Source organism: Cucurbita moschata, unplaced genomic scaffold, assembly GCF_002738365.1.
Source record: "Cucurbita moschata cultivar Rifu unplaced genomic scaffold, Cmos_1.0 Cmo_Scf00009, whole genome shotgun sequence".
Classification (NCBI taxonomy): domain Eukaryota; kingdom Viridiplantae; phylum Streptophyta; class Magnoliopsida; order Cucurbitales; family Cucurbitaceae; genus Cucurbita; species Cucurbita moschata.
The window spans coordinates 4,374,352-4,401,486 of record NW_019268525.1 but is presented as its reverse complement, the minus strand read 5'-3'; the positions used below and the strand labels follow the sequence as shown (position 1 = coordinate 4,401,486).

Below are 27,135 nucleotides of genomic sequence, written 5' to 3'. Positions count from 1 at the left end.
ACCAGGTCCAAGTCCACGGTATGCCGTGGGGTCACACTGTGTATGGGCATTTTTCCACCATGAAATGACTAATATTATTATTCATTACACTACACTATTTTTCTTTGTGTAATTCAATTTTGTTTTGGCTTGTGAAATTAGAAAGTTTCCTAAATTTGAAATTATGTTAGTCTACATACTTAGAAAAAGGATATCCACCACCCTAGTTGAACTTTCATTTTTTTTTTTTTTTTTTTTTTTTTTTTTTACAAAAATCATATTTTTAGTAACATAAAACTAATCGAAGTTTAAATTACTGTCATCGTTTTCAAATATAAGGAAAAAAATAGTGATTAATTTTTCTATTAATAAATTAATAGCTGCATCAAAATTAATAGTAATGAATATAATAAACGACTAAATAATACCAAAAAATCAATCAAAATTTGCCCAGCATTTTTATTTACAAAATTCAAACAAATGTGCAAGACATTAAACACATTAAAATTTGGAAGACATTAAGTGGATATAAGTAAGCGGACAAATGTATTAGAAATTATTTATTTATCTTTAAAGCAATATTTCTAATTTCCCATCAACAATAAAAATTTAAATATATTTAATATATAGTTTTTTTTTTAGTTGGATCAAGTAGGTATCACGCGAACTCTTCCAAATAGCCCAATATTAATTTGCTAAAGCCTTGAATGTACTGCAGCTTCCTTCAGGCTGCAGCACCTCTCTCTAAACTTCTCATCTGCTCCTTCCCCACAGGTACTTATTTGGATCTTCTCTTATCTTTCAGTGCCTCTTCGTATTTACATCTCGTTTCTGTTCTCCAGTTTGTTAATTAGTCATTTACTTTTTTGATCCTTGGCTACTTCTCCTCTGTTTGATTCTTGTTGATCATTTTTCACGCATCGAATCATTTTTGTCAGTTTGAGGTCACGAGGACGAATTTGATGGATAATTGGAAAATTAGTAATTTAAAAGAATAGAAGTAGGTTTAGTTGTAGTCTGTTCTGGATAATAGAATTCGAAGTTCAACCTGAAGGTCAACTTGAGAACTCTAGGGAGAAGTGTTGACTACCATGGACTTCAAACGCTTTCCCATGGGTAATCTATGACCAAGGAATTTTGTGGTTATCCTTTCTCAACCATCACTGACTTGAATTTGTATTTATTTTATTTTAAAATATTTATGTCTTTTAGTTGAGTACATGCATTCTGGGTTTTCAGAAAATAGTATATTTATAAAATCATTAATTGTTAGTTAAGTTTTTGTTTCTTTGAAGTATGGGAATAAATTTATGATCAAAAAAGAAAATTTGGAATTAAATCACTAATCAATGTTTTCCCAAATCTAATATTTTTTTTCCACGAAATTTTGTCATCAGAAAGATGAAATTCTTGTGTGTCGTGTGTCCTAGATAGGAGTTAGAGGATTTCCTTTTTTAGTTTTATGCTGTTCCATTCTGATAAGTATCTAAAGAAGCTAATTTGGAGTTTGCTGTTTTTTTATGCGAACTTGGTAGGGATAGTAGTACTAAGCATTCTGAAATTACAAATTGATTGACTGGAGAATTGCCTTCCATTTCTTACCATTGGACACCAACCGTGATTTTTTTTTTTTTTTTTTTTTCTTGAGTTCAACAACAAATGTGAGGTGTGTTAGACAAACACGACTCTCCACAATGGTATGATATTGTCCACTTTGAGCATAAGCTCTCATGGTTTTGCTTTGGGCTTCCTCGAAAGGCCTCATTCCAATGGAGAGTGTATTCTTTGATTATAAACCCATGACCATTCCCTAAATTAACCAATGTGGGACACTTTCATCCAACACCTCCCCTCGAACAAAGTACGCCTCCCCTTAATCGAGGCTCGACTCCTTTGGAGTCTTAGTCATTTTTTATTGCCTTTGAGGAGGCTTGACTCCTTTTTCTTTTTGGAGTTCTTTGTTCGACATTTGAGAATTTGCCAATCTATTGGCACGACTAAGTTTAGGGCATGGCTCTGATACCATGTTAGACGAACACGACTCTCCACAATGGTATGATATTGTCCACTTTGAGCATAAGCTCTCATGGCTTTGATTTGGGCTTCCCCAAAAGCCTCATTCCATGGAGAATGTATTCTTTGATTATAAACCCATGACCATTCCCTAAATTAACCAACGTGGGACACTTTCATCCAACAAGGTGGAGGATTGAACCATTAACTTTTAGTATAAGTTTGACACACAACCTTTTTCTCAAAAGACATTTTTGCATTCTAGCTCAAATGTCAATAAGCAGTATATGTTGGTAAATTTATTTATATCAATATTCTCCCTTATGAGTTTGAATTTGTAGATGGCCCAACAAGTAGAGGTCTATATTAATTGGTGAGGAAATGGATTACAGGAGTTCAAACTTAAGACAGCATGCTCTCGGATACCATTTAAAACACCAATCAATAAAAAAACATGAGGTTATGGTAAATTTGATTATATCAACACTCCAACAGTTGGACATTAGTATCTTATCCCAAGTCCTAACTAATCATTCAAATGTTCAAGAACTGCTCTGCTTGTAGTCTGATCTATCTTTTTTAGCTTTGCCTTCTTGAAGGACTTGTTGGCATGCTTATGTAGCATTAAAAATCTTGTACCAAACAATTTTTGGAGTATTACTGTGCCAATATCTTTGACTGAGTAGATGGTTATTTTTGCAGATATAGCAATGACTCGATTAATCTTTTTTGCTTGGATTTCATGACGTTGCCCATGAAAATGATGTTAGTGAAGATGGGAAAACTCTATCTTACAGCTCTAGTTCTGGCCCTCTTTCATTATATTGCACTGTCTGATTTTCAAGGTATGAATTGCATCTCAAGTTGGCATTTGAAAATCGAGTTTCTTATTACACTGCTGCTCATAGAAATTTTTCTTAGACATCTGATCTGTGGCAAAATTATTGTCCATGTTTCAACTCTATACACTTTATGTGGTTCTGGAAGTGAATTAAATTAAATAGAAATTAAAAGCTTGACTTCTCCATCGGCAAAGACAGATAGAGTATATGCAAGTTCACTTGGTAGAGGACATTCTTGTAAGCAATTGAAGTTTGGTTTTTGAACTGTATATGTGTATAGCTTAGAGCTGATAAGCGAAATGTTTCTACTTCTTGTCACATGGAAGACATCTTTTCCACCTTTTTCCCTTTTTGCTCATTTCACGTGGGATCGTAGAAAAGCTAGTCTGAAGTTGTCAACAAATGTGAAAGCCTTTTCATTTTTATAAAAGAAACAAATTTGAAAAATTTGTGAAATTTAATCGTTAAATAATGTAATTTTCTTCTCAATTTCTGATTATATCCAGTTGTGCAAATTTATGTGTAATTACTATTGCACTGATATTCTCTAATTCCTTCACCACACGATGAATGTTGTTCTTCTCCTCTCCAGGTCAGGCACTCATTGAATTAAAGAAAGCATTGAATGCAACAGGGAGTCAGCTCACAAGTTGGAACGCAGATCATATCAATCCATGCAGTAGTTGGTCCAATATTATATGTAACGGAAACAATGTGACTAAGATGTAAGACATAATTAAATGTACTTATTTGCACACCTTCCTCTTCCATTTTGGAATAATCTTATGAGTAGTAAGATGATCTCTCTCTATATATTTTGATTGGACAGATGATCTATATGTATAACTGTTTATTTAATTGTATAAAAATTTTACTTTCCAGAATAAAAAGTTCTAGTCTGCTAGCTATTTGCTTATATTACATCTATTTTTCTCAGATTATTGTCAACAATGGGATTGACTGGAACCCTGTCTCCGAGTATTGTTGTTCTAAAATCTCTTTCAACTCTGTAAGTAGCATGTTATTTTGTGGACAAGAACTTGCAGCCCTGAATACTTGTTTGCGCAATTTTAGTTGGATTCTTTATTATACTCCAAATTCAGGGTTTTCTCAATTAGTGCAATTTCAATATTATATATATACAACAAACACACACACACACACAATAAATGAAGTTTTAATTCTTCAAACCTGGTGCTTAGACTTTTGTTGTTGTTCGAGAAAGAGCTCTTTATTGCATATGTACATGTAGGATTAAAATTCCGCCATTTGAACTTTCTTTAGATCATTTATTTACAAAAGGTTGTAATTTAAATGGTCCAGCGGCTACTACTGACACTATTATCAATAAAGTACTAAATGCTGTTTTCTTATGGATGAAGTTCCTGCAATTAACTAAGCGAATGATTTTCTTCTCCAGAGCTCGGATCACTTTGTCTGACATTTTCTTTTAATTTCCTAGTTTCAGGGAAGTGTTAGACATTAGATATCATTATCTCTGATAACCTTAGCTTTTGAAAGGAAGATTATGATTTTTTTTGGAAGTTAAAGCTGGTTCTCAAAATTAGTGTTTGAAGTACATCTGCTATTTGGAAATGAGCCGTAGAGAATCTTCATTAATATATATTCATCTAATGCAGGAACTTGAAGGGAAATTACATAACTGGAGAGATACCAGAGGATTTTGGAAACCTGACAAATTTGGTCACCTTGGACCTGGAAAATAACAGCCTAACTGGTCGAATACCATCATCCCTTGGTAATCTTAAGAAACTACAGTTCCTGTAAGTAATTGGCTTCAAATGGTCTCGAACTTCATAGATATTTCATGAGTGTTTGCAATACATCTGGTTTGTAGTTGAGAAATTGACTCCTTATTCTCATTCAAACAGAACTCTGAGTCAAAATCATCTCGCTGGGACTATTCCTGAATCATTTTCGACCCTTCCTAGCTTGATCAATCTGTATGTTTTCTGTTATGCAATGGATTATTAGTGGAAATTCTTAGATACAGGGATCTATGTGTTCTTCAACTCTTTAATGTTTTGATATGATTCTCCTACAGTTTTCTTGATTCAAATAATCTCAATGGCCAAATTCCGGAGCAGTTATTTCAAGTTTCAAAATTCAAGTATGTGGAACTTTTGAATGCTATCAAGGTAGATACCTAAACACTTTACACACAGACACTTATTAGACATTTTGACGTTCTTGCATTAGCTAGATAAAATAAAGACCAAGGAAACTGTAAGGCTTGTAATATGTGCTTAATTGTCATATCAAAATATTTCTTGTCTGATTTTAAGAAATGGATGGAGGAATGGTGATATATTCTTTTTACCCTCAACAAAGACCTTATGAAAAATTTCAATGGTAAATAAATTTCAGTTGGCAGGCTGTGGTAAATTTATTCTTTTCATATATTCGCAACAACGGCCTTGAGCCTCAATGAAAGAAACCTCTCTAATGAGAGGGATAAGAGAGTTTATTAGTTGGATATTTACTGTTGAAGGAAAGACCTTGATTTAAGGAAGATTTGTGTAATTCCTAACTTTAACTTAGGGAGTTATTTAGATTTATTGTTATCTAATATCTAGGAATTTTCTTAGCCTTTATGTATTTTAAAAGACACATGTACTTCTCTGAAAATGTAGCACTTACTCCACAGTTTAGTCCCTCTTCTATGTTGGCTTCATGGGACCCTGTATGGGCGTATTTTGTAAAACTTGTTTAAGCTTAAGGTCTCTTAAGATGTACCAAACGCATTTTTTGTGGTGGAGTTCTCAGTGGGTTGAACACTAATGAAAATGTTTAAATTAGAGATCTCTCTAACTACCTTAATCCAAACTGGTGCTGTCTGAGGTGGTCAAGAAACTACTAACCATCTCCTTAGCTTGGTCCCTTTTGTGATGGTTTTTTTATTTATTTAAATTGTTGGATCTTTTTAATATACGTTGGGCATTCCCTAGATGTGTCTTTAGGTGGTCCAAGGCCTGGCTGGTCAGAATTTCAAAAGTTACGAGAAGGTGCTGTGGTCAAATGCCTTTTTCGTTATGCATCAACATGTTTTGGCTAGAGCCTAATACAAAAAATATTTCAAGAGGAGAAGACTGCTTATCTAATTTGGGACACTATTTCTCATCATTCCTCTTCTTGGTGTTCAAAATCTTAACTTTTTTAATTATTCTCTCTCGTCCAATTGCATATTAGAGATCTTTTTTTGTAGCTCAGTGGTGTTTTTGTGAGACCAAATATGGAAGAATATCATCACATTCTATACAGTAGATCCAACTAGATAAAAGCATACATGGAATCTCTAAACTAAGAATAGTAAAATTACAGTAAAGGACAAAAGACTAATAAGCTCCTAAATCCATGAAAGAAATTTTGGTTTTTTATAAAAAATAATTCAAAAAAGAAATAGAAAGTAAATACTAAGAGGAAGGATGAAACTTGGTCAATCTCTTCTCTTGCTCTACCCCCATCAATGTATGTCTAAACTTTCTTTCTAGCCCAATCACTGGGTTTATGTAATGCTTTCACTGCATTCATCTAGAGCCTTTATAGTCCTCTATGTTTCTGGCTGCACTACGGATCTCTTTCAGTTTCTATGGTTTTCTACAAAGAACACACCAGGCTGGCCTTTAGAAGTTAATCTAGGCATCTTTTTGCAACCTTTCTTCCATGTTAAGACCCTCTTGGTGTGCAGTCCAGCAGAAAATTTGAATTTTTTGAGTTCTCTGCCTTTTCTTGTTGCTCTGAAGTCCTTTTAGTCAAGTTCATTTTAGAATCTATTAGGAAAAAGAGGAATTTAATTGAGAACGGCATTGATGGCTCCAACTGGAGCTTATAAATCACTATCAAGATTTCCATTTCCATTCCTCAAAAAATGGCTCCAACTGGAACGACAAAAGAAAGTAGCTAGAATCATAGCTTATAAATCACTATCAAGATTTCCATTTCTCAAAAAATATAATTGCTATTGTCTTCATCAGCCCTGTACTTATTTTATCCTTCCAAATTCTTTTGTTTTTCACAGCTTTTCGGGAAATAGGTTGAATTGTGGCAAAAAATTTCACCGTTCCTGTGCTTCAGATAGTACAAACTCAGGTTATTTGATCATATTTACCTTAGGCTTAGAGAAAATACTTTTCTTCGTTTTGATAACCTAGCCACCCCTTATCTGGAAGTAAAATGTGATAGTTTCCACGTCATGTCAGGTGCTTCCAATAAGTCAAAGGTTGGCCTTATAGCTGGACTTATTGCTGGGCTAATGCTTGCTCTTCTTTTGGTCGGAGTATTGTTTTTCTTGTGCAAGTATAGATATAAAGGCAACAAGGGCGAAGTCTTTGTAGATGTTCCAGGTAACTGTCATGACCATCATCTAATTGTTAAATTGGGTTATACAAACATCTCTTGTGAAGGCTAGGTTTCAAGGTTATGGTATCATTGTAAATATGATTGAATTCTTTCCATATAAGCTTTTATGCCATTTTTTCATAGCGTTTACATGTAATAAGCACTTGTCTGGAAATACAACTGTTTTGTATTTGTTTTTTGTTTGACATTTGAAGAACAGACTATCTAGATTCTCTACAAACAAATGGTTCTTTAAATCCTGGTCTTTTATAGTACCTTACTGAATTGTTTGACATCATTATAAATATGCCTTGTAGTTGCATACTAAACATATTTTTCCAATTGGATTGATGAAGAACTTAGGGAACTAGTTTCACGCGCTTTAACTCTTTGATGCAAGTTTTTTCCTTGTCAACTTATCAACTTAACTTATTAGTAATTGGACACAAACCTGTACCAATTCCACATGCATGCACAAGCTTAAAAAGTGAATCAAAGTTCAAATCCCTTTCCCCATCCCCACCCTAACCAGAGCCTGAAATTTTTGTTGGTGCGTCTCTAAGTGTTTCTTTTTCCCTATCTCCCGATTAGGTGAAATTGATCGAAGAATTGCATTTGGTCAGCTGAAAAGATTTCCATGGAGGGAATTGCAGCTAGCTACAGAAGACTTCAGTGACAAAAATGTTATAGGACAAGGAGGCTTTGGAAGGGTTTACAAAGGGGTGCTTACTGATGGCACCAAGGTTGCAGTGAAACAGTCAACTAATTATGAAAGCCTTGGGGGAGATGCTGCTTTTCTACAGGAAGTTGAGATGATTAGTGTAGCTGTTCATAGAAATCTATTGCGGCTGATTGGGTTCTGTACAACTGAGACCGAACGCTTATTGGTATATCCCTATATGCAGAACTTGAGTGTTGCCTACCATCTTCGAGGTAAACAGTTTTTTGGTTGTTTTGGATCTGAAATTTGCAAAATTTTCTCTAAAATATGGGCAGAGGGAATATAATTTCCTGTTTGACTGCGAGAAAATGAGCACAGACATTTCCCATTTTATTAGAGGTTCTAAACCTTTCTAGCAATCGTATCTTCAAGTCCTTCCGAACTTTGAACGACACCCTTTCCTCCTTTCCCTAGTACCAATTTAAGGCTACCGACAGCCAATTTCTCAAAATCTGTTAGCTCATGAATATAAAAATACCCGTTGCCTCGAAATAACCAAGAATCGGGATCCTCTCATTCAAACACCAGAATCTCCACCTTCTTGAACTTGCTCCTGCCTCTGGTCATCTCCTCCGCCTTCTTGGAATTCAACGTTGATTTTCACCGATTCCCTCCCATTCCTTCTGTTTATGCCCTGATACTTCAACAAGGGTTGAAGCTAAGGATCTCGCTCTGAATAGAGCCATCTGTAGCAAAAGAGGTTAAAACCTTTCTGGCGTTGTTAGAGGTCTTCTACTGCAAATCCACCTGAGTGGCAATATGTTCCATCTCCTCTGTCAACGATGCTAAGCTATGCTTTATTGCCAGTAACTTCTGAACATTCTCTTTGATGCTACCATTTTTGTGATCTGCCACATCCAACCTCTCTTCTATCCTTTTCTGTGCCATCTTGCCAAATTTTCCGAGGATGGGATGTTTTGATACCTATATGTAAGGTTCCTTCCTTACAATACAATGATGTTCCGAGAAAGAGATGCCCTAGGGCAATACTAAAAACCCAGCCAATTTGAGAGGGCTGGTATCTCTCTCTAGAACACTCATACTAGACTGAAAATATATAGAAATACACGGACGCTAACCATAATTAGACTAACCTTCTTTCCTAGCATTCCATCTTTGCATGATCCTAGTGATCCTTCCCATCTTACGCCCAAGTTTCTAAATAACTTCTCACCCTTGTAATTCCCCTCTGGCCATTCTCGCATATTGGATGGTAATTGCGGCCTAACACATTCCCCTTAGAGCTTGAAATTTCATAGTAAGATCGGTGTGAGTAAGTATGAACATCATTTCAACTTGTTAGATTCAACTATCACTGTTGCATAACCCTGATTTGTCTTTTGAGTATTGAGGCATTTTCTCTGTTAATTTCTTGTTCTATTGCTCTGTTCATTACACTGCTGCTGTTACCATTTTGTCTGTTAGTTCTTTATCATTATTATTTTTCTAAAATTTTTTTACTCTTACTGTTACTCTTCTCAATGAATTTCTCAATGAAAGCTGGTTTCTTATTTTAAAAGCATGCAAAGAAGTCTTGCAGAATACCCAGCCTGCAAGTTACTCATTTAATTCACGACATGGACCTTAGCCAATTGTTATTGTGATGCCTTACTGATAAAGAATTGCTACTTTTATTAGCTAATTTATTTAGTACTTTCTTCTATGCCAGAAATTAAGCCTGGGGAACGTATTCTAGATTGGCCTACTCGAAAACGTGTGGCATTGGGTGCAGCTCGTGGTTTAGGATATCTTCATGAACATTGCAATCCAAAGATTATTCACCGAGATGTTAAGGCTGCTAATGTATTGCTTGATGATGATTTTGAAGCTGTTGTGTGCGATTTTGGCCTAGCAAAGTTGGTTGATGTTAGGAAGACTAATGTCACGACTCAAGTTCGGGGGACAGCTGGCCACATAGCACCGGAGTACTTATCCACCGGAAAATCATCAGAAAAGACTGATGTTTTTGGCTATGGCATTATGCTTTTAGAACTTGTTACAGGGCAAAGAGCAATGGATTTATCTCGCTTGGAAGGAGATGATGTTTTACTGCTCGACCATGTAAGAAAATCTTGTCAAAAGCAAGATCTCCACTTGAATCTCTTTCTTTATGAAATTCAATTAGTGCTAGTATTACTATTTTTGGGTAAACATGCATACACATATATTTTGGCTTGAAGTCTATGGTAAAAGAATCAGGACCAGTAATCACCAACTTTATAGCTCATTTTCACTGCTAATTTTCAAGTTCATATCTGTTGTAAAGGTCAAAAAATTGGTAAGGGAGAAGCGACTCACTGCTATTGTCGACGAAAACCTGAATAACTATGATATTAGAGAGGTGGAAATGATGACCCAAGTAGCGCTACTGTGTACGCAGCAATCTTCGGTTGACCGACCGACAATGTCACAGGTCACTCGGATGCTGGAAGGCGAGGGGCTTGCAGAGAGGTGGGAAGAATGGCAGCATTTAGAGGTGACTCGCAAACAAGACTTTGAGAGAATACTGAGAAGATTTGCGTTGGGGGATGATTCCATCTATAAACAGGAACCTATCCAGTTGTCTGGTGGAAGATGAGGTACCAAACTCAACTGCCTATCCTCTTCAGCTATGAGAACATATATATGATGATTAATTTTAGTTAGTGAGTTTGATTGAGGCCATCTTTACGCGTTTTCTTAACCAATTATGAAATCCTTGCCTTCCCATTTCCTAGTTTGTAAATTTCAGTGGCTTTGTTTCTGCTTTTTTTTTTTTTTCTTTTTTGTAATCTTAATTTTCTCTATTTAATTAACATGTGCTATGTGCTGGTGGCTGAAGTTTGTAATACAACCTAGTCCATAGAATGATCATATTCATGTTTGACATTACATTTGTCACGTTATAATAATAATAATATTATTATTATTTGTCGGTTCTAAACTTATTTATTTATTTTAAATTGTAAATTTAGTTATTAAACTTTGATATAGTTTTTAGGTAAGATAAAATTTTGGGATATAGTTTTTAGGTAAGATAAAATTTTGGCGGATGAGATTTGAACTTAGTTTCAATTTGGTTATCATATATTTTTGTGACTACAAACGTATTTGTCTTGACAGTAATGTGATTCTCGCCATCGTACTATTTTTGTATCTCGCATTTTTCTTCAAGCAATTTGAAAGTATTTTTAAAATGTAGCTGTAGTAGTCCGTTCGAATGGCAATCTTCGTGCAACCATACTTTCACTAATCCTTGTTGTGCCATCAATAGGCTTGTTGTGCCATCAATAGGGAATCCTTAAAAAAACTAGAACTCTCCCTTGTGAAACCGAAATGCTGATAGTTTAATTTCCCATGGATGAGAAGTCTCCAAGCTAGATACCTCCAACAAAAGGATGATTGGCTAGATAAAGAATCCAAAAGCAATAATAGGAGTCAGATGAAAGATTTTAGTTATATATAGTCTTTCAAACATCTAAACAGAGTCATGCATGTAATCATACTATAGCCAACCATCGTCATATTGCTACATTGACCTGATAACTTCACAGGAATATATTTCCAAAACATATATCAAACAATGCTATCCTCCAATTGGCTCAAATAGGCAAATTACATTCACGAGAACATCATCCTTTAAATCTGCGACCATTCAAACCCTCTATTAGTTCCCAAATTTGAACCAACTTTTTAATGTTTGATTCTTAAGGAACTCGTGAACTTATTCCTCCTTCTTCAAAACCCACGTCCTCATCTTCAAATTCCATGTTTATATATACCAATATCATCACCTTCAACGAACCCAATTACTCTTCCAAGTATCTCTTCGAACTTATATCCCAAGCCTTCCATATTCATCCTTCTTCAAAACCCACGACCCCATGTCGGTTTCTTTAGAAGCTTTGGCAATGGCGGGGATTGATTCCAATGAGTGGGCTATGGATGCTGAAGAATGGGAACGAAACGAAATGGAGAAGGACATTCCGCCTCATTTATTGGCCGATGAAGACGACGAGGAAGACGAAATGAGTACTAAGTTTCCAGCCACCAGATGCAGCTGCTGCCGGAAAGATGACGGTGTTGGTGGTGTGTCCTGCTCTCCGACGATCATGTGGCATTTGAGAAAAATCACAGAGAAGAGAGATTTGAATTGCCTGAGCTCAATGGAAATAGTGACCAGCGCTGTTGTAGGGTTCCTAATGTTCATGACCATAAAGATAATAGCTTCAAAAAGATCCAAATCCTAACAAGAACTGAACAATGTAAGCTTTTCATCAAATTGTTTGACGCAATAATTTGTACAATTATCTCACATAGCCACAACCACACTCACACAATTGGTTGATCGTTGACCGAGGGTGGCGCGTTGTCCAAGCTGAGCCGAGTCGCACGTGATTTGAGCTGAGATCGTGTGGCTATTGGTTTAGGCTTGAGAACGAACTGGGTCGTGGGCTTTGTGTGAAGGCTGCTGGACTAGAGAGCTTCTAGGTTGGGCTAGGTTTTGGGCTGCTAGACAGTGGGCTTAATGGGCCGGTGTTGGATTAAATTAGACTATTGGGCTCTGACCGATGTTTAAGATGATAATTAGTATAAATAATTTTTTTACATGTTTTATCTTACAAATGATGACGCCTAATAAATGTAAGATAATAGATATTTTAACCTTCAAGTTCAAAGGATATAATACATGCTAATCCGGTTGGGGCTATGTTATATGGTCACAGACTGGCCATGTTATATGATCACAGACTGGCCATTGGCTACTCTACAATTCCTTCTAACCTCCCCCGGGCGGCCAGACTGCAAGTCACCCATCTTCAGCATACCCTCCACGAATGCGTTAAAAAACGCACTTTGGTTTTTGCTGAAGTACCTCACATACCTTCGAGTTGCAGCAGATGTATAGAGAGTTTCATCAGAATTCAAGAACCCTCTCCCACCAACCAAGTCCTTGAAGTACCGATTGTCAAAAATATAAGGTGTAGAGTCAAGGTTCATTGTGACATTTTCGTCCCCACCTTGAGGGCATTGCTTAAAGAGCTCTTCTCTGAAGCCCGGCTCGATGGCCGGGTCTGGCCTCCCAGTACCAGACTGGTTGTAGAGCCGAAACATGATTGAGAAACATCGGCCTTGGCCGATGGAGTGGGAACCTGACAGAGAAACCAGATCTTTAACAGATAAGTTGTATTTGTTGAAGAGGTCAATGAGAGAGCTTGCATTGGCTCTTGGACTTGGCATGATCTGGTTTGAGTCCTCTTGGCTTGCTGTTAAGCTGTCCAGCCTACCTAATCTCACTGTCCAGTTGGGGCCGCCTGTCTGAATGGAGACAAACATGATACACGAAGAGATATCATAGTGAGGAGAAAGTATTGGATGAGGTTGTCAAACTATGACTACCTTTATAATCGTTAGATATAGATCCAAAAATGTGTAGGCATCTCATAACTATCAAATACAAACAAATACAAAAGGGAATCACATTTATAAATTCTCTCTCACATCCAACTGCCCAAAACAATTAGTCACTTTTTAGCAACATCATCTAATAATTAATCTATAAAAAAAAAGGAATAATGAATGTTTTTGGGAATGAGAAGAGGCGAAGCAGTTGGACAGATGGGGGCCAGTTATGAATTTGTGGCAGCCATTCTGGTGGAGCCTTTAAACCAAGGAAGTTACTTATTTATGCAGTACTGTTCATCTCTGCTTTAGTAGTAAGCGATTGGGTACGTTACCAATCCTGTACAAGGTGTCTATTTGCTCTCTTGAAATTTTTCAAACAATTTATGAATCACTTCGTATTGTAAATCTATATAATTCTTATCGATATTGCTATAACTAAGTCATGGTGTGTAGTTTGAATTGTAATTATACGACCCTTATTGACAAGCCTATAAAGCGTGCTACTACTACCTCCTTAAATGAATGTATCAAATAACTTTTTATAAATCCAGTCACTCTGATTTGACAAAACTAATTCAGCAAATGTTTGGTTGAGGTTTACAAAGATTACAGAAAAGTAGTCCAAACTATAAGACCGCATTGAAATTTTACATTTCAGGACTAAATTTATAATTTAGAGTGAGGAATTTTTTCCCTTTGTGTGTGGAAAACTAGTTCTGTTTTGTGCATTTCGATGGAGGATTTGACAGAAAATTCAGAATGAAAAATCAAGCAAACAACATAAAAATCATGGAAAAAAATCTCCGAGAAATTTCTTCTCATCCAAACCGAGCCAGAAGAATAGGAACTACTTACTAGAGCAACGGCATCTCTAGACGCCATGATAATGATATCTGCACACGAGACGATTCCAGGACAGGCCTTCTCCAACGCCTCCTTCACTTCATCAACAACTTCATAAGATCTAAGCGAATTAATGTTCGAGAGAGAGAGTTTCTCTCCAAGCATCGTCGGCGTATCATCCAGCAACATAGAAGCATCACAGCCCTGAATTAACCAAAAACAACAAAGAAACACCGATTCTCAGAAGCCAAACAGAAAAAGGAAAAAAAAGAAAAAAAAAAAAGGCAAAATCCAAGAAGAAAAGAAACAGAGTTGAAGAAGGATTACATTAACAAAGCAATCATGAAATTGGAAGCGCATAACAGAGGCAACACTTCGAGGCTCACTGATCAGAGCTTTGTGCATCACAGTCCGGACGATGGATTCCGCGTGAGGGCATGACTCGGCGTAGTAATCGGGGCGGAGTTTGGGCGGAGAAACAGATGGGAAGTGGAAGAAGAGAGGGAGGAGGAAGAGAGAGAACATGCTTTTGGGTAGTGGTTGCGCGTTGGGAATGCAATTCTTCCGATATGGCAACCGAGTAGATCCTTTTATAGCAGCAGCATCAAAAGCTTTGAGCTACTTCTGGACGCAAGCTCAGTGGACGAAGTGTGGGTAATAATACTGGTTTCTTTTCTTTTCTTTTCTTTATTTATTAATTATTATTATTATTATTATTATTATTATTTTGCCTCCTTTTGGCGACTCCAGATTACACAAAAACTACTTTTTGAGGATGGGTCATCGCCTCGTGTTATTTATTTATTTATGTATTTATTTATTTTTCATTATTATTGTGATTATAAATATATAAATATTTAAATTTAAAAGTTATATATTTAATGATTTAATAATTTAAATTATGTGGCTCAACATTGTAACAGAGATTCCGACAAAGAATCTCTTTTTAAGGAGAATATTCTTAAATTTTTTAATAAAATAATATTGTCATGATACAATTTTCTTGAAAACTTTCATTATCCCTATAAATTCCTGGTAGAAAAATGTATACAATAATTCCAGAAATTTAACATGATTTTAATAATTCCAGAAATTTAACATGATTTTAATAATTCCAGAAATTTAACATGATTCTAAGGTAGGTCAAAGAATAAAAAAATGGAGTAGGTACGGGGTCAGAAAATATACTAGTATTTTTCAATTATATTCTATTATAAAATGTGAAAATAGATCGACGAAAATTAGTGATTTGATAGAGACTTAAATAATAAATCAAGTCAGTGAAAATTTGAATTTTAGAGGAACTCTTACCAGCTCAAAAACTTCATCAAATTTATTCTATGATAATATTATTGTTTTATTTTTTAAAAAAAAAAAAAAAAGCAAAAGAAATTACTGAGAGTTCAAATATATATATTAAAAAATATTTAGGTACTCATTTATTTACTGGCCAAATAGTAACTCATTTCAAAAAGATTCCTTTTGGCCTTATCCCTTTAAGATGTGTCTTCAGCACGTGGCTTTATTTCATAGGCTATCAAATAGTAACTCATTGCCACAATTTCCCCCCTCTCCCTTATATTTAATTATGAAATTATTGCAATCAAATATTTAAATATTATAAATTGTACATAAAAACTTTCGAAGTACAATTATTATCATTGAAATGCTCAAATTTACCTAAATACATAAGATGTATATGTGTGAGAATGCCAATGATAGTGAAATAAGTAAATAAAGAAATTTTATAATAAATATAAATAAATAATATAACTCACCTACGAGAGATTATTAATATATTAAAGCTATGTTCAGACATTTGTCCAATGATACATGTTTTTAATTACTTATAAGTTTATTTCTAAATTATTCATTATATTATCTATAAATTATGTTTAAAAATGTAACAGAATCCGACCTTAGCTCAGTTGGTAGAGCGGAGGACTGTAGTTTGAAATTTCCAAATAGCCATCCTTAGGTCGCTGGTTCGAATCCGGCAGGTCGGATATTTTTGTATTTTCGTACAAATTAGAAGCTTAATGGTTTATTTAACCTACTCTAAAAAAAAAATAAATTCTATTTTTAATTTTAATCTGGAATCTTCATCAACAACCGACCTTAGCTCAGTTGGTAGAGCGGAGGACTGTAGTTTGAAATTTCCGAATAGTCATCCTTAGGTCGCTGGTTCGAATCCGGCAGGTCGGACTTTTTTTCGCATTTTTTTTAATCTATTTACAAATTATTGAGTAACTCGGCGAACTCGCTCGCTTCTCCCTCTGATGTTTGAAAGTTGTTATGAGGTCCACTGTAAGCATCTGAGCGACCAAAAATCTCTATCGATGTTTCCGATGCTTCTACCCATCTTCATTCCAGAGAGGAACGATTAAACATATTCAACAAACACAAATTCCCATCCCCATTTCTTCACAAATGTCATTGTCTTCTCAAAATCTCTTCAGATGTTCGAACCGTTTGAAGTTTTGTAGCTTCACAAACTCCCTTCCCAGATGCAACACTTCTTTCTCTCTCCCGATTGCATCTCGATTCCTCACAAACCTATATCAATTCCACGTTCATACGCATAAGCTACAGAACCCTAATAATTTAAGCTCCTTACGGAGTTACTGTCATTATGGCATTGGAGTTTCTGAATCCGAAGACATTGAGCAGAGTGACGACAGGGGAGGCGATTTCAATTTAGAGTCGGTTCTTTTGTTCTCTGAATTGTTTTCTCTCTTTGCTTCGGCTGTTTTCTTGGTTGGGTTTGTTGTGAATTTTGTGGGTTCGAGTTCGAAGAAGGCGCTTTGGGTGTTGATAGGAGATAGGGGTTTGGTGTGGGGGTTTCCTTTACTGGTGGCTACCGTTGTTCTTAATACGTGGATTCGAAGGCGGCAGTGGAGACGAGTATGTGGGGAAAAAGCGAGCGGTGGGTTGAAGGTGAATTTGCTGGATAGGATTGAGAAATTAGAGGAGGATTTAAGGAGCTCAACGACTGTGATTCGGGCCTTGTCTAGAAAGCTTGAGAAATTGGGCATAAGGTTTTTGGTCACACGAAAAACTGTGAGGGATTCAATTGCTGAGGTATTCTTATCTACTTTCTTTTTTTCGCTTGTGCTCTTTATTGGTAATCATATCATGTTTCTTTGATGGATAATAACTGGTCTTCTGCATTTTTAATCATGCTGAGTTCCTGTTGATTTAGTATACTTTGAGAGATTCAGTACAGATTCAAGTATTGTGGTGAGTTAACAGTATCAAGAATGAGAAATGGAGATTAATCTATAAGTTCATCATCTCATTGTCGAAAATTGAACGTGTTCTAATTCTACGTACATTATCCATGTACATGATCATATATCTAATCAAGTGTTCGTATATATAGTTTTTTAAGCTGGATTAATTGTGGGTACATATATATGGATTCATAAGATGGAATGTATGGCATAGATGTTTTCATTGCGACCCTGTAAGAAATAGGATGTTTTTGGTGTGTTTAAAACAAATGCGTGGAGAGAAGAAAAGAAAGAGAGCTTGAGTGAAAGTGATGAACTAAATTTGATTCGTTGAAGAATTTTGATATAATTGACTTCGTTTCTTCTCAAGTAAATCTTATTTGATTGCTTTTTCAGCGTATGTTTTGTTTTTCATTTGTTTTTATGTTTTTGTGTTTGCCCATTTTTCTTTAACAGAGAGTGTGAAATCTAACTTTGAACGAACGCTTTTCCACAAACCTCTAATTGTTTGTACGCTATTAAAGTCTGCAGCTTTAGCTCAAAGAAATTCTCAGGACACTCGAACTTTGGCAGTGCAAGAAGATGTTCTTGAAAAAGAACTCCTAGAAATTCAAAAGGTCTTACTGGCCATGCAGGTAAACGTTAAAATGATTGTTGAAGCCAATAAACAAAACTCTGGTTATTTGAAATTTAATACCCTTTATATGCTGTATATTGGATGGATGTATGAGAGAGTATGAGGGTTGCTTGGTTTCAATGTGTTATATATACCGATTTCACAAGAAATAGGTGACTATAGACGATGAGGAATTCTTAATTTTTCTTTGTACTAATTTAATTACGGAATCTGTATCAGAAGCAGATTATGAAGTTCGTCTTCCATGAAAATCAGGTTGATTTCGATAGGATTTCGACGTTGATGTGTCGATCATGTACTATCTTTTAAGAGTAGGGTTAAACGACGAAGTTGGTTAAAAACTGATTGTAATCTCTGCACTGAGTTCATTTGTAGGAGCAGCAGCAAAAGCAACTTGAGCTGATTATTGCAATAGGAGAAAAAGAGAAGCTGTTGAAAAGTAAACAGAGACATGATCAAGAACCAACAAGAACTCAAAGGCAGAATTCTGCCAATGAGGAGTCAAAAGAGCTGGAAGCTTATGGAATCTGAGCTAGGATCCTCATCAAAATGCCCCTCTCTATTATCATTGTAGGCAACAAAAATCTCACTGAATTGCGGCTCTTCACAACTAGTGGTTATGATCATATAGCTTTCACTCGGACGCAAGGATTCTTGGAGGAATTGCTTTTGTTTTTTTTTTTTTTTTTTTCCCACCTTCTCTAANGAATTGCTTTTTTTTTTTTTTTTTTTTTTTTCCCACCTTCTCTAACATGGGATTCCTCCGGTTGGTGGAAAAGAAGGGTTTAATATGCTACCACTTAGACCCGTATTCACAAAAGTAATGTAATAATTGTTTCATATTTCTTCTAGCAGGTTAAACATACAGGTCAAACGGAGCACAACTCAATTGGTTAAAGCATATGTTCTCAACCAACTTGCCAAAGGTTCAATCACTCATCCCCTTTGTAGTTAAACTATGATAGATTGTTTTTCCATGGGACTGAATGGAAAAGGTAGACAGTAAAGGAGGGTTGTTCTGTATTTATGATGTTGTGGGCGCTGCTTCATGTTGTTGATTTGGTTGCCTGCCTATCATATCATATCTTGTGTAGAAAGGATCTTACTGGAGAGAGTGATAGAGTAGACATGTGGTGCTTATTAGACGTAGAGTGTTTGGGAACCACATATTTTAGAAGTGACAAAAGAAAAATGCAGGAACCTATGGGAATGTAGAGAAAGGAAGAATAGTCGGTGGGAGTGGCTTATTAGAAGTGATAGAGACTTGTTGATAATGTAGGGGTACAATCAAATTTCCATCTATTAATAAACATGTAGAGGATGATAAACGTAAGGTTTGGACTTGGTTTGTCATTTAACTCGTTCGGTTTAGATGTGATAATTATGCTTTCGAGAGATTACTAAAAGTTCATAATGATTTAGTTCCTAACAACCTTGAATTTCTAGTGTAGTAACTTTGTGTAGTTAAAGACGAGTTTATAACATCGAGAGTGACAATCAAAAACTTGTAGAATCGTCGAAACTTGTTTCATTTTCATTTTTCTTTTCTTATTTGTAATAACTTGAATGATGTTAGTTGAAAATTTACTTTTAGATATCATTGTGAATTACCAATTTCAATTTTTTCTTTGAAGGTGAAACTTATTCTTTTCTGTTTGGGTGTGAATTATTTATGAGCTTGATATAAGGTTAGTTTTGACCCTCGATCTCATAATAGTAATTTTAAAATCAATACTCTCACTACTATATTACTTATACCTATTGATACACTTTCGAAATCGAGTAACAAGTTGTCTAGCATACGTGTAGGATATTAAACCTTATATAGGTGCCACCATGATTCAAACTTATACCTTATATAGGTGCCACCCTGATTTAAACTTATTTCCTCTAATGTCTCCATTATTCTCGTTATAATTAAAGCACTTTTTTTTTATGGTTTATTTAAAATATTAATTGAAAAATACTCAGGACATCAATTTTTTTGGCCAAAATGCCCTCAACGAAAAATAAGGAATGTATTCTTCTTGCAAGTCACGTCCTTTTTAGTGAACATATATTTCTCTTCCTTTTCTTTCTTTTTTTTTTTTTTTTTTTTTTTTTTTTGGTCAAGATGCCCTTATTTCTGATGTTAAATAACTTGTGCCTCAAAATAAAATCGCTATCAATGGTTTTTTTTCCTTCTTCTATAAAAATGCTATCAAATTTTCATAAAATAGTTAGTTGATGACCTGAAACCCAAGTAAAGTTCACAACTACGTATTATATTAATAATTAAAATCCAAATAAAGTTATAACTACATATTATATTAATAATTAAAATCTCATAAAATTTAAATATTCACAAGTTACAATAATCACTAACCGCGGTTGCAAAAATCAAATATTCTTATTTTCATTGTAATTTTAAAAGTAAAGTTGCGTTAAGTAGTTCAGATTGGTTAGATTTTCACGATAATTGATGGTGGAAATTTTATATATATATTTTAATAAATTAAATAATTGCAATGGAATAATTAAATAAAGAACCTTTTTAATTTATTGTTCTTGTATTTATTAATAATGAATTTATCTTACCAATTTAATCAAAAGCTAGTTTATGATTTTTTTGGATTTATGTTTATATAATTATGAAATATATTTTTTGTAGCTTGATAAACAGATAAATTTTGGAAGATAATGCCACTCGTATAAATCTTTAATTTTTTGGGAGATTAAATTAAAAGGTAAATAATGAAACCATAAGAAACAAATATAAATACTTTTAAAAGATTAAAAAGATAAAATTATGCTTAGGGTTCGTTTTTCACATTTCATTATCTTGTAAAGTTACAGAGAGTAAAAAAGTTAAAAAGGAAAATAAAGAATAAAAAACATTATTCGCGTGTAAGAAACAGATAAAACTAAATAGCGGTAGTGGCAGACAGAGAATCGAAATCCACAGATTCGACCTCTTCAAACCGCCATTGATTCCCGTAGTCTCTCATTCTCAATCTCTTTGCTACAAAAGTTTCTTCGAGAAAAGCAGATTTCCAGAATGTCGTCGGCGATGGAGTTCGCGTCGTCGCAAGAGGAGCGAGAAGGAGGAGGAGAAATGACCGAACAGCTGGATTTGATTCCGGTCAAGAGGCTTCTGCTTCCTCGTGAGTTATTTCTCTCTACGGCCGTTTCTTTGAAGAATCAGGTTGGTTCCTTCTTTTCTTCTACCCTACCGGAACTCGCGAAATCGATGTAGATCACAACACTGTGCCCTAACGCTGTCTGAACGGAACTAATTTTTTGCTCTCTGTGCTTGAATTTGTTAGGTTGTGGAGGTCACTTGGAAACGACGTCGTGACGATAACATCGGCGTTGATCCGGCGGCCTACACTGGCCTCCTTGGAACAGCGTTAACCTGCCTGAGATCGTACGAGGCCACCGGTAACGTTCCGGACTTGCACTTGTGCTCCGATATCGTCGACACCTGTTCTCTTGCAGCACGTGCCTCGCACAGGTGATCACGTGATCTTGCTTTCCCTTTTTCATTGATCGTTTTTCATATTTAAAAATAATATATGATAATTAATTATTATTACGAAGTCGGTTGTTTTATGTACGGTGATACTAATTAACGAAAAGGATTGAACGGGAAGCTAATAAATAAATAAATAATATATATAGGATGAGGTAGTTTTAGTTGAAATTTTGGAATTTAGGGATTTAAATTAATTTTTTTAAAACAATAAGAAACCAAGAAGAAAAGATGAAAAATCATTGAAAGTTTATTTTTGTAAATAAATAATTTGGGGGAATATGTTTCTTATCCTCCAATTATTTTATTTGATATTCGTGGAAATATTTTATTAAGAAAAACTTTGCCTGTTATTCTGATAGAATACAATCATTTTCTTTAGCCAAAATTCTCACTTTATAATTAAAAAATAAGATATTCTCCAAAAGATCAGATCAACAGAATATGATTTAAAAATTGATAAGATATTGATTATTGAATTGTCTTTCATAGTCTCATTTTCCAGAACAAGATATATATATATATATCTTTTTAAAAGACTGTCAAACATCAAAGCTGTATTACACACGTGATAATTTTTCAGGAAGATAAATATCTTCTCAACATTTGACAGGTGTCACCGTCTAGAAATGGAAGACAAATAATAAAGGGTGGGCCCACATATATATATATATATATATATATATATATATATATATATATATATATATTTTTTTTTTTTTTTTTTTTTTTNTTTTTTTTTTTTCGTATGTTAAATAATAAATATTGTTTTCCACAGGCACTTGACGTTTTTGTGTGGTAGAGTAGGAGTGTATGCTGTTGGCGCCGTGGTATCTCAGTACATGGGGGATCCCCAAAGGCTCGACATGTTCTTCAATCTTTTTCTGCAGGTCTCATCTCTTCTTTTCTCAATTTAATATCTTCTTTTTTTTTTTCCTCCCAGAAAAAGTCATTTGCTTGATTAGAAACAATTTATTATTACCATTTTTGGAAGCATATAAAGATTCGAGCATGATTTTCTTCATCAATGTGATTTCAGTTCAAAGTCTAATAATGTTGCAAACAGTGGCCTAAAATATTTTGAAACATTTTGTAGGCTGCACAAGAGAAAGCTCTCCCAATTGGACCTGAGGAAGGAGGTTTTGGAATGTCATATGATCTCCTTTATGGGCGAGCTGGGTTCTTATGGGCTGCCTTGTTCATAAATAAGCATCTTGGAGAGCAGAAGTTTCCCCATGATCTTCTCATGTCTATAGTTGATGCTGTATTAGCAGGTGGAAGGGTGGGCGCATCTGATAATCCAGACTGCCCTCTGATGTACCGATGGCATGGGACGAGATATTATGGCGCAGCCAACGGCCTAGCTGGTATCTTGCACGTACTTCTCCATTTCCCCCTTTCAAATGAGGATGCTGATGATGTTAAGAGGACGTTGAGATATCTGATAAGCAAAAGGTTTCCACATTGTGGGAACTACCCCTCAAGTGAAGGAAACCCCAGGGACAAATTTGTTCAATGGTCTCATGGGGCAACTGGCATAGGCATTACCCTTTGCAAGGCTTCGCAGGTTTGGTCCCTTTCAATTCTCACCTAGTATCTCTTTTCATGGGTCAGCTTAGACCATGTTGCATGTTGATTAAGGGTTAGGGTTAATGTAATTGCATCATGTTGATTAAGGGTTAATCTGGGCTTGTTCATAAGGAATCAGTTGATGAACTGTATTGGAAAGCTTTATATTCCTGGAATACATAAGGAGGTAACTGAATTGATGGAAGCTCGTTTACTCACATTTCAGGTTTTCCATGAAGACAGAGAATTTAGGGATGCTGCGATTGAAGCAGGGGAAGTAGTATGGAAAAATGGATTGGTCAAGGAAGTTGGACTCGCAGACGGTGTTTCTGGGAACGCATACGCCTTCCTTTCCCTTCATCGCCTTACTGGAGAGAGCGAGTATGAAGAAAGAGCCAGAGCATTTGGAACCTACTTGTATCATAATGCTAGCAAGCTTGTTGGTGCCGAAAGCCAAAATGGAGGTGACCGTCTTTACTCCCTTTTTCATGGTCTAGCTGGAACTGCTTGCCTTTGGTTCGATCTGTGTAAGCCCGAGGAGTCGAGGTTCCCTGGTTATGAATTGTAGTTCGAGCTCAACTCATGTGGTTAGCATCTTCTTTAAGGTATGAAATTTGTATATTATGCCACTGATGATAATCTTCTGATGTTTTGATGTTATGGACATGATAGTCTTAACCATCTAAGAACAGCAATGTCAACGATTATTTGCACAATGCGTAGGATGAGTTTTCAAATAGGGATGTCTACAATTACAACTTCATTGGAGAGTTTCAAATTAGAAACCCTTTGAATCCAAAACTATATCCAACTATTCTCATTTCATTCGAGAATAAAGACATCTTTGACCCAAAAGAAAAAGAATGAAAATAATCATAAATAAATCACAATGTAAGCTACTTGTATGAATTTACAGTACAAAAGAATTTAAGAATTGCAAATGCAAAAATGCATCAGAAAGATAGATGACATAAGTTCATTCTGGGGATTGTTCCTTCTTCTGGAAACTCCTCCTCCTCATCAAAAGATCCCCAAATCTCCTTATCAATGCCTTCTTCTTCCTTGAATTCCTATCCCCTTCTTCTCCATCCAAATTCCCCTCTTCCAAGTGCTCAAGGTCCTCAATCTCATCGTTCAGTATATCCCTATCACCGTCGAACTGAGACAATGATCGTTTCCTCTCGTGCACCCTCCCTGAACCAGGCGAGTCCACCTCGTCGAAAATCGACCCTTTGAGCGTCTCCTCCATTTGAGGCTCTCCCTCGTCCTCTTCGACCTCCTTCTTCTTCTCTGATGTCAGCCTCAGCTCCAAGAAACTGAAACTGAAAGCCTTCCCCAGCCTTCTCCCGAATGTATCTTCCTTTTCTACTGGCGGTGGGGTCAGGCTTGGACTCGGACTCAACGGTGGCCTCGACCTCGTTATCTCCTTCTCCACCTGCTCCTTCCCTTCTTCTTTCCCCTTGTTTTCTTCTTTTCCATTGCTTTCTCCTCTCTTACTTGCTTCTAGCAGCTGCTTTAGCTCCTTAATCTCCTCTAATGCTGCAGCTTTGTTAACTTTCAGTGTCTCATTCTCACTGCTAACGAAATCCAATGCGTTCTCCTTCTCAGCTAAGGAGTCTTTCAGCTGTGAATTCTCTTCAATGGCGATTCCTGCAGCTTCCTTGGCCACTGTGGCTTCGTTCAAGGCCTGTTTTAGAATGTCCCTTAATTTCTTTATCTCTTCTTTTGATGTCATGTTCTTCAATTCTGCTAGCCTCAGAGTATCCATCAAACGGCGATTCTCTTGTTGAGCATTGAATCTGTCGTCTTCGGCTCTTCTTATGCAGTCTACTAAGCTTGTTTCTCTTCCACTCCATGCCAACAGAGACTCCTCTGCTTCCAATCTCAGTCTATCCACAGTGCTTTTGTACAAATCTGCCTCTCTTCTTGCCTCTTGTAGCAAAGATTTGTACTTTTCCTCTGTGTTTTTTAATGTCGTTTTCAAATAATCTGCTTCTTCTTTTGTTTTCTGTAATTCCTTTTCGGTTGTGCTGCATTTCCTTTTCAAATGATGGGCTTCTGTTGCTACCTCTTTTAATGCCATTGCTAGATCGTCCATGGCTGTTTTGTTGTTCTCCTCAGCCTCTGTGGTCACTTTTAGCTCGTTTTTTAGGACACCAAGTTGGTGTCTTGTCGATTGGAGCTCGAATTTTAGGCGTTCGTATTCATATTTTGTTGGAATGTTGTGCGTTGGGAGTTCGTTGAAATGGGTTTCGGTAGAGAATTTCACAAGTTTTTCATGAAGAGATAGGATCTCTATCTTCGATTCTTCCAGGGAAATCTTTGTCTGTTCGAGGCGCTTTGTTTGTTCTGCTAATAATTCCTTGGTTTTCTCTTCTGATTCTTTCGAATTTTGGTACTTTTTTTCGAGTTCTTGGATTCTTGTTTGGGTTTGCGATTCGAAACGTTTCAAAACAGAGAGCTCCTCTTTTTGCTTTGCCATATTAGAACTCTTCTCTGCCAATTGAAGCTCCAATTCCTTAGCCTTTTCCATGGCAGAATCTCTTTTGCTCTTCACAGATTCCAACTCAGACCTGAGCTTTGTATTGGTCTCGTCGGCCATTTTCTTCATCTCTTCCAGCTGATCATTAAGCTCGGATGAATCATTTTGTTCTTCCTCTGCCACACGAGTTTTCTCATCAGTCTTCTCCATTTGTTGATGCATCTCAGAAACTGTGATCAACTTCTCTGCGAATTTGGCAACAAAACACAAAACAGAACAAAACCCATTTCCTCAAGAAATCAAAATTTCAATAGAATCAAAAGAAATGAAGAATCTAAATCGAAGAACAGGAAAATTGTAGGGAAGAGAAATGGTCAATGGGAGAAAACTAGGAGGGGAAGAGAAAAGGAAACTTACAGAATCGAAGTAGTTAAAAGAACACGCAATTCCATTCAAAGAAGAACAGCTACAAAAGTGAAAGGGATTGAAGATATGTGTGTTGGTTTGTGAATTTGGAGATTTGAGCAAAGATTGGAAGAAGAAAATAGGTTTGAGAATGAAGGAAAATCCGAAGTTGGCGGTTGTTCCAGTAAACTAATTATTGGGCTTTCAATCTTTGTCGATTCTAAAAAAAAAAAATTTAATGAGAGAGAGAGAGGGGCAGAGGAAGGACGAAGTTAATTAGGAATTGGATTTGACGTTGTCAATTGGCCTTTTTTTTTTTTTTTTGGGTTAATTATTTGTTTAAATCTTATAGTTTAAGTAATAAATAATGATATCCTTAAAAGATATGTTTTGGTGTTTCAATGTTGTATTAAAATATAAATTTTGTCATATAATGTGGAATTTAGTCATATGATTTAATAGGAGCAGTTTTTTCAGTGGTTCAATCACATAAACTTTTTTTAGGTAATATGGTACGTAAGATTATCATTAGTAAACACAAGTAACTAAATTGGAACGTTGTTGAGAAAGAAAAAACTCCCAAGCTCTCAAACATGTTTCATAAATTTTATTACAATTTGGAACATTAAGTGATGTGAACTTAACACTTAACACTTAAATTCTTGACAATTAAGTGAAAAGGAATTTGGAAGATTTGGTTCTATTTGTCTCATCATTCTCTTTAATCCAATTTACCTCTTCTAAGGCATTATTAATTAGTCTTTACTGGGTTGTTTTCTTTTAGGTATAAACAATTTATTTATAATAATTCATCCAACAATGGGAACAAAGCTCCTATGACTATCTCGAGACAATAAACCAACCTCACATGCATTGTACCCCTCAACTACGTGAGCACTCCACACACTTCACCTTCAACTCCATCTCTCTACGTTTACTAGATTTGGACAGACCCTCGAGGCTATGAAGTGAGTTTGGCAAAGAGCAAAAGCTTAGCCTAGCCTAAGCTTTTTTGGGTTGGTGGGTAAGGTGCCACAAGAGTTATAAATTATATACATACACGAAGAATGCCAATTCTAGAGGGTTGCTTTGTTGATAGTCCACATTAATAATGAGGAATGGATGAGGCAACAATGTAAGGAGAACAAGAACAGTT

The 27,135-nt window shown here is 35.7% G+C and overlaps 6 protein-coding genes and 2 non-coding genes across 14 annotated transcripts; 6 read left to right on the top strand and 2 right to left on the bottom strand.

Moving 5' to 3' along the window:
• Window positions 1–661: 661 nt before the first annotated feature.
• LOC111447576 (probable LRR receptor-like serine/threonine-protein kinase At5g10290) lies at window positions 662–10,824 on the top strand. 4 transcript variants are annotated; one of them, XM_023086814.1, is made up of 12 exons: window positions 662–753; window positions 2,695–2,837; window positions 3,427–3,559; window positions 3,772–3,843; window positions 4,475–4,618; window positions 4,727–4,798; window positions 4,900–4,965; window positions 6,874–6,928; window positions 7,033–7,198; window positions 7,785–8,126; window positions 9,584–9,975; window positions 10,181–10,824. In XM_023086814.1, the coding sequence occupies exons 2-12, from the start codon at window positions 2,735–2,737 to the stop codon at window positions 10,490–10,492; spliced, it is 1,857 nt and encodes a 618-aa protein (XP_022942582.1). In that variant the 5' UTR covers window positions 662–753; window positions 2,695–2,734; the 3' UTR covers window positions 10,493–10,824. The 4 variants fall into 4 exon arrangements, with proteins under 4 accessions (XP_022942582.1, XP_022942583.1, XP_022942580.1 ...); XM_023086815.1 differs by lacking the exon at window positions 662–753 and adding an exon at window positions 812–1,095; XM_023086812.1 differs by lacking the exon at window positions 662–753 and adding an exon at window positions 2,354–2,451.
• Window positions 10,825–11,398: 574 nt separating this feature from the next.
• On the top strand, window positions 11,399–12,433 carry LOC111447880. Its single transcript, XM_023087247.1, has one exon. It carries the CDS (start codon window positions 11,778–11,780, stop codon window positions 12,141–12,143), a length of 366 nt encoding a protein of 121 aa, XP_022943015.1. The 5' UTR covers window positions 11,399–11,777; the 3' UTR covers window positions 12,144–12,433.
• Window positions 12,434–12,465: 32 nt separating this feature from the next.
• Window positions 12,466–14,783, bottom strand: LOC111447879 (peroxidase 17). Its single transcript, XM_023087246.1, has 3 exons — window positions 14,470–14,783; window positions 14,155–14,346; window positions 12,466–13,212 (listed from the first exon to the last, which is right to left on the bottom strand). Exons 1-3 carry the CDS (start codon window positions 14,665–14,667, stop codon window positions 12,631–12,633), a joined length of 972 nt encoding a protein of 323 aa, XP_022943014.1. The 5' UTR covers window positions 14,668–14,783; the 3' UTR covers window positions 12,466–12,630.
• Window positions 14,784–16,055: 1,272 nt separating this feature from the next.
• On the top strand, window positions 16,056–16,148 carry TRNAY-GUA. The gene is made up of 2 exons: window positions 16,056–16,092; window positions 16,113–16,148. It is a non-coding gene; the product is annotated as a tRNA-Tyr (tRNA).
• A 106-nt stretch (window positions 16,149–16,254) lies between these two features.
• TRNAY-GUA lies at window positions 16,255–16,347 on the top strand. The gene is made up of 2 exons: window positions 16,255–16,291; window positions 16,312–16,347. It is a non-coding gene; the product is annotated as a tRNA-Tyr (tRNA).
• Window positions 16,348–16,392: 45 nt separating this feature from the next.
• Window positions 16,393–18,722, top strand: LOC111446891. The gene is made up of 3 exons (XM_023085811.1): window positions 16,393–17,223; window positions 17,900–18,010; window positions 18,388–18,722. Exons 1-3 carry the CDS (start codon window positions 16,573–16,575, stop codon window positions 18,541–18,543), a joined length of 918 nt encoding a protein of 305 aa, XP_022941579.1. The 5' UTR covers window positions 16,393–16,572; the 3' UTR covers window positions 18,544–18,722.
• A 2,212-nt stretch (window positions 18,723–20,934) lies between these two features.
• Window positions 20,935–24,812, top strand: LOC111447845 (lanC-like protein GCL1). 3 transcript variants are annotated; one of them, XM_023087202.1, is made up of 6 exons: window positions 20,935–21,196; window positions 21,318–21,505; window positions 22,302–22,413; window positions 22,620–23,090; window positions 23,319–23,697; window positions 24,701–24,812. In XM_023087202.1, the coding sequence occupies exons 1-5, from the start codon at window positions 21,050–21,052 to the stop codon at window positions 23,658–23,660; spliced, it is 1,260 nt and encodes a 419-aa protein (XP_022942970.1). In that variant the 5' UTR covers window positions 20,935–21,049; the 3' UTR covers window positions 23,661–23,697; window positions 24,701–24,812. The 3 variants fall into 3 exon arrangements, with proteins under 3 accessions (XP_022942970.1, XP_022942971.1, XP_022942969.1); XM_023087203.1 differs by having other exon boundaries at window positions 24,654–24,737; XM_023087201.1 differs by lacking the exon at window positions 24,701–24,812 and having other exon boundaries at window positions 23,319–23,808.
• Window positions 23,838–26,158, bottom strand: LOC111447844 (putative WEB family protein At1g65010, chloroplastic). Of its 2 annotated transcripts, none has more exons than XM_023087199.1 (2): window positions 25,992–26,158; window positions 23,838–25,819 (listed from the first exon to the last, which is right to left on the bottom strand). In XM_023087199.1, the coding sequence occupies exon 2, from the start codon at window positions 25,794–25,796 to the stop codon at window positions 24,069–24,071; it is 1,728 nt and encodes a 575-aa protein (XP_022942967.1). In that variant the 5' UTR covers window positions 25,797–25,819; window positions 25,992–26,158; the 3' UTR covers window positions 23,838–24,068. The 2 variants fall into 2 exon arrangements, with proteins under 2 accessions (XP_022942967.1, XP_022942968.1); XM_023087200.1 differs by having other exon boundaries at window positions 23,838–25,814.
• Between the last annotated feature and the right edge of the window lie 977 nt (window positions 26,159–27,135).

What these genes read in the sequence shown, in the direction of transcription:
- LOC111447576 (XM_023086812.1), top strand. An exon ending in TGCACTGTCTGATTTTCAAG is followed by an intron (nt 2,838 to 3,426) that starts GTATGAATTGCA and finishes TCTCCTCTCCAG; the next exon opens with GTCAGGCACTCATTGAATTA. An exon ending in TGTTGCCTACCATCTTCGAG is followed by an intron (nt 8,127 to 9,583) that starts GTAAACAGTTTT and finishes CTTCTATGCCAG; the next exon opens with AAATTAAGCCTGGGGAACGT.
- LOC111447880 (XM_023087247.1), top strand. Translation starts at nt 11,778, where the DNA reads ATGTCGGTTTCTTTAGAAGCTTTGGCAATGGCGGGGATTGATTCCAAT.
- LOC111447879 (XM_023087246.1), bottom strand. Translation starts at nt 14,667, where the DNA reads ATGTTCTCTCTCTTCCTCCTCCCTCTCTTCTTCCACTTCCCATCTGTT. An exon ending in TTCATGATTGCTTTGTTAAT is followed by an intron (nt 14,347 to 14,469) that starts GTAATCCTTCTT and finishes TGGTTAATTCAG; the next exon opens with GGCTGTGATGCTTCTATGTT. An exon ending in CTAGAGATGCCGTTGCTCTA is followed by an intron (nt 13,213 to 14,154) that starts GTAAGTAGTTCC and finishes GTCTCCATTCAG; the next exon opens with ACAGGCGGCCCCAACTGGAC.
- LOC111446891 (XM_023085811.1), top strand. Translation starts at nt 16,573, where the DNA reads ATGTCATTGTCTTCTCAAAATCTCTTCAGATGTTCGAACCGTTTGAAG. An exon ending in TGAGGGATTCAATTGCTGAG is followed by an intron (nt 17,224 to 17,899) that starts GTATTCTTATCT and finishes ACGCTATTAAAG; the next exon opens with TCTGCAGCTTTAGCTCAAAG. An exon ending in AGGTCTTACTGGCCATGCAG is followed by an intron (nt 18,011 to 18,387) that starts GTAAACGTTAAA and finishes GTTCATTTGTAG; the next exon opens with GAGCAGCAGCAAAAGCAACT.
- LOC111447845 (XM_023087202.1), top strand. Translation starts at nt 21,050, where the DNA reads ATGTCGTCGGCGATGGAGTTCGCGTCGTCGCAAGAGGAGCGAGAAGGA. An exon ending in CCGTTTCTTTGAAGAATCAG is followed by an intron (nt 21,197 to 21,317) that starts GTTGGTTCCTTC and finishes TGAATTTGTTAG; the next exon opens with GTTGTGGAGGTCACTTGGAA. An exon ending in CCCTTTGCAAGGCTTCGCAG is followed by an intron (nt 23,091 to 23,318) that starts GTTTGGTCCCTT and finishes CTCACATTTCAG; the next exon opens with GTTTTCCATGAAGACAGAGA.
- LOC111447844 (XM_023087199.1), bottom strand. Translation starts at nt 25,796, where the DNA reads ATGCATCAACAAATGGAGAAGACTGATGAGAAAACTCGTGTGGCAGAG.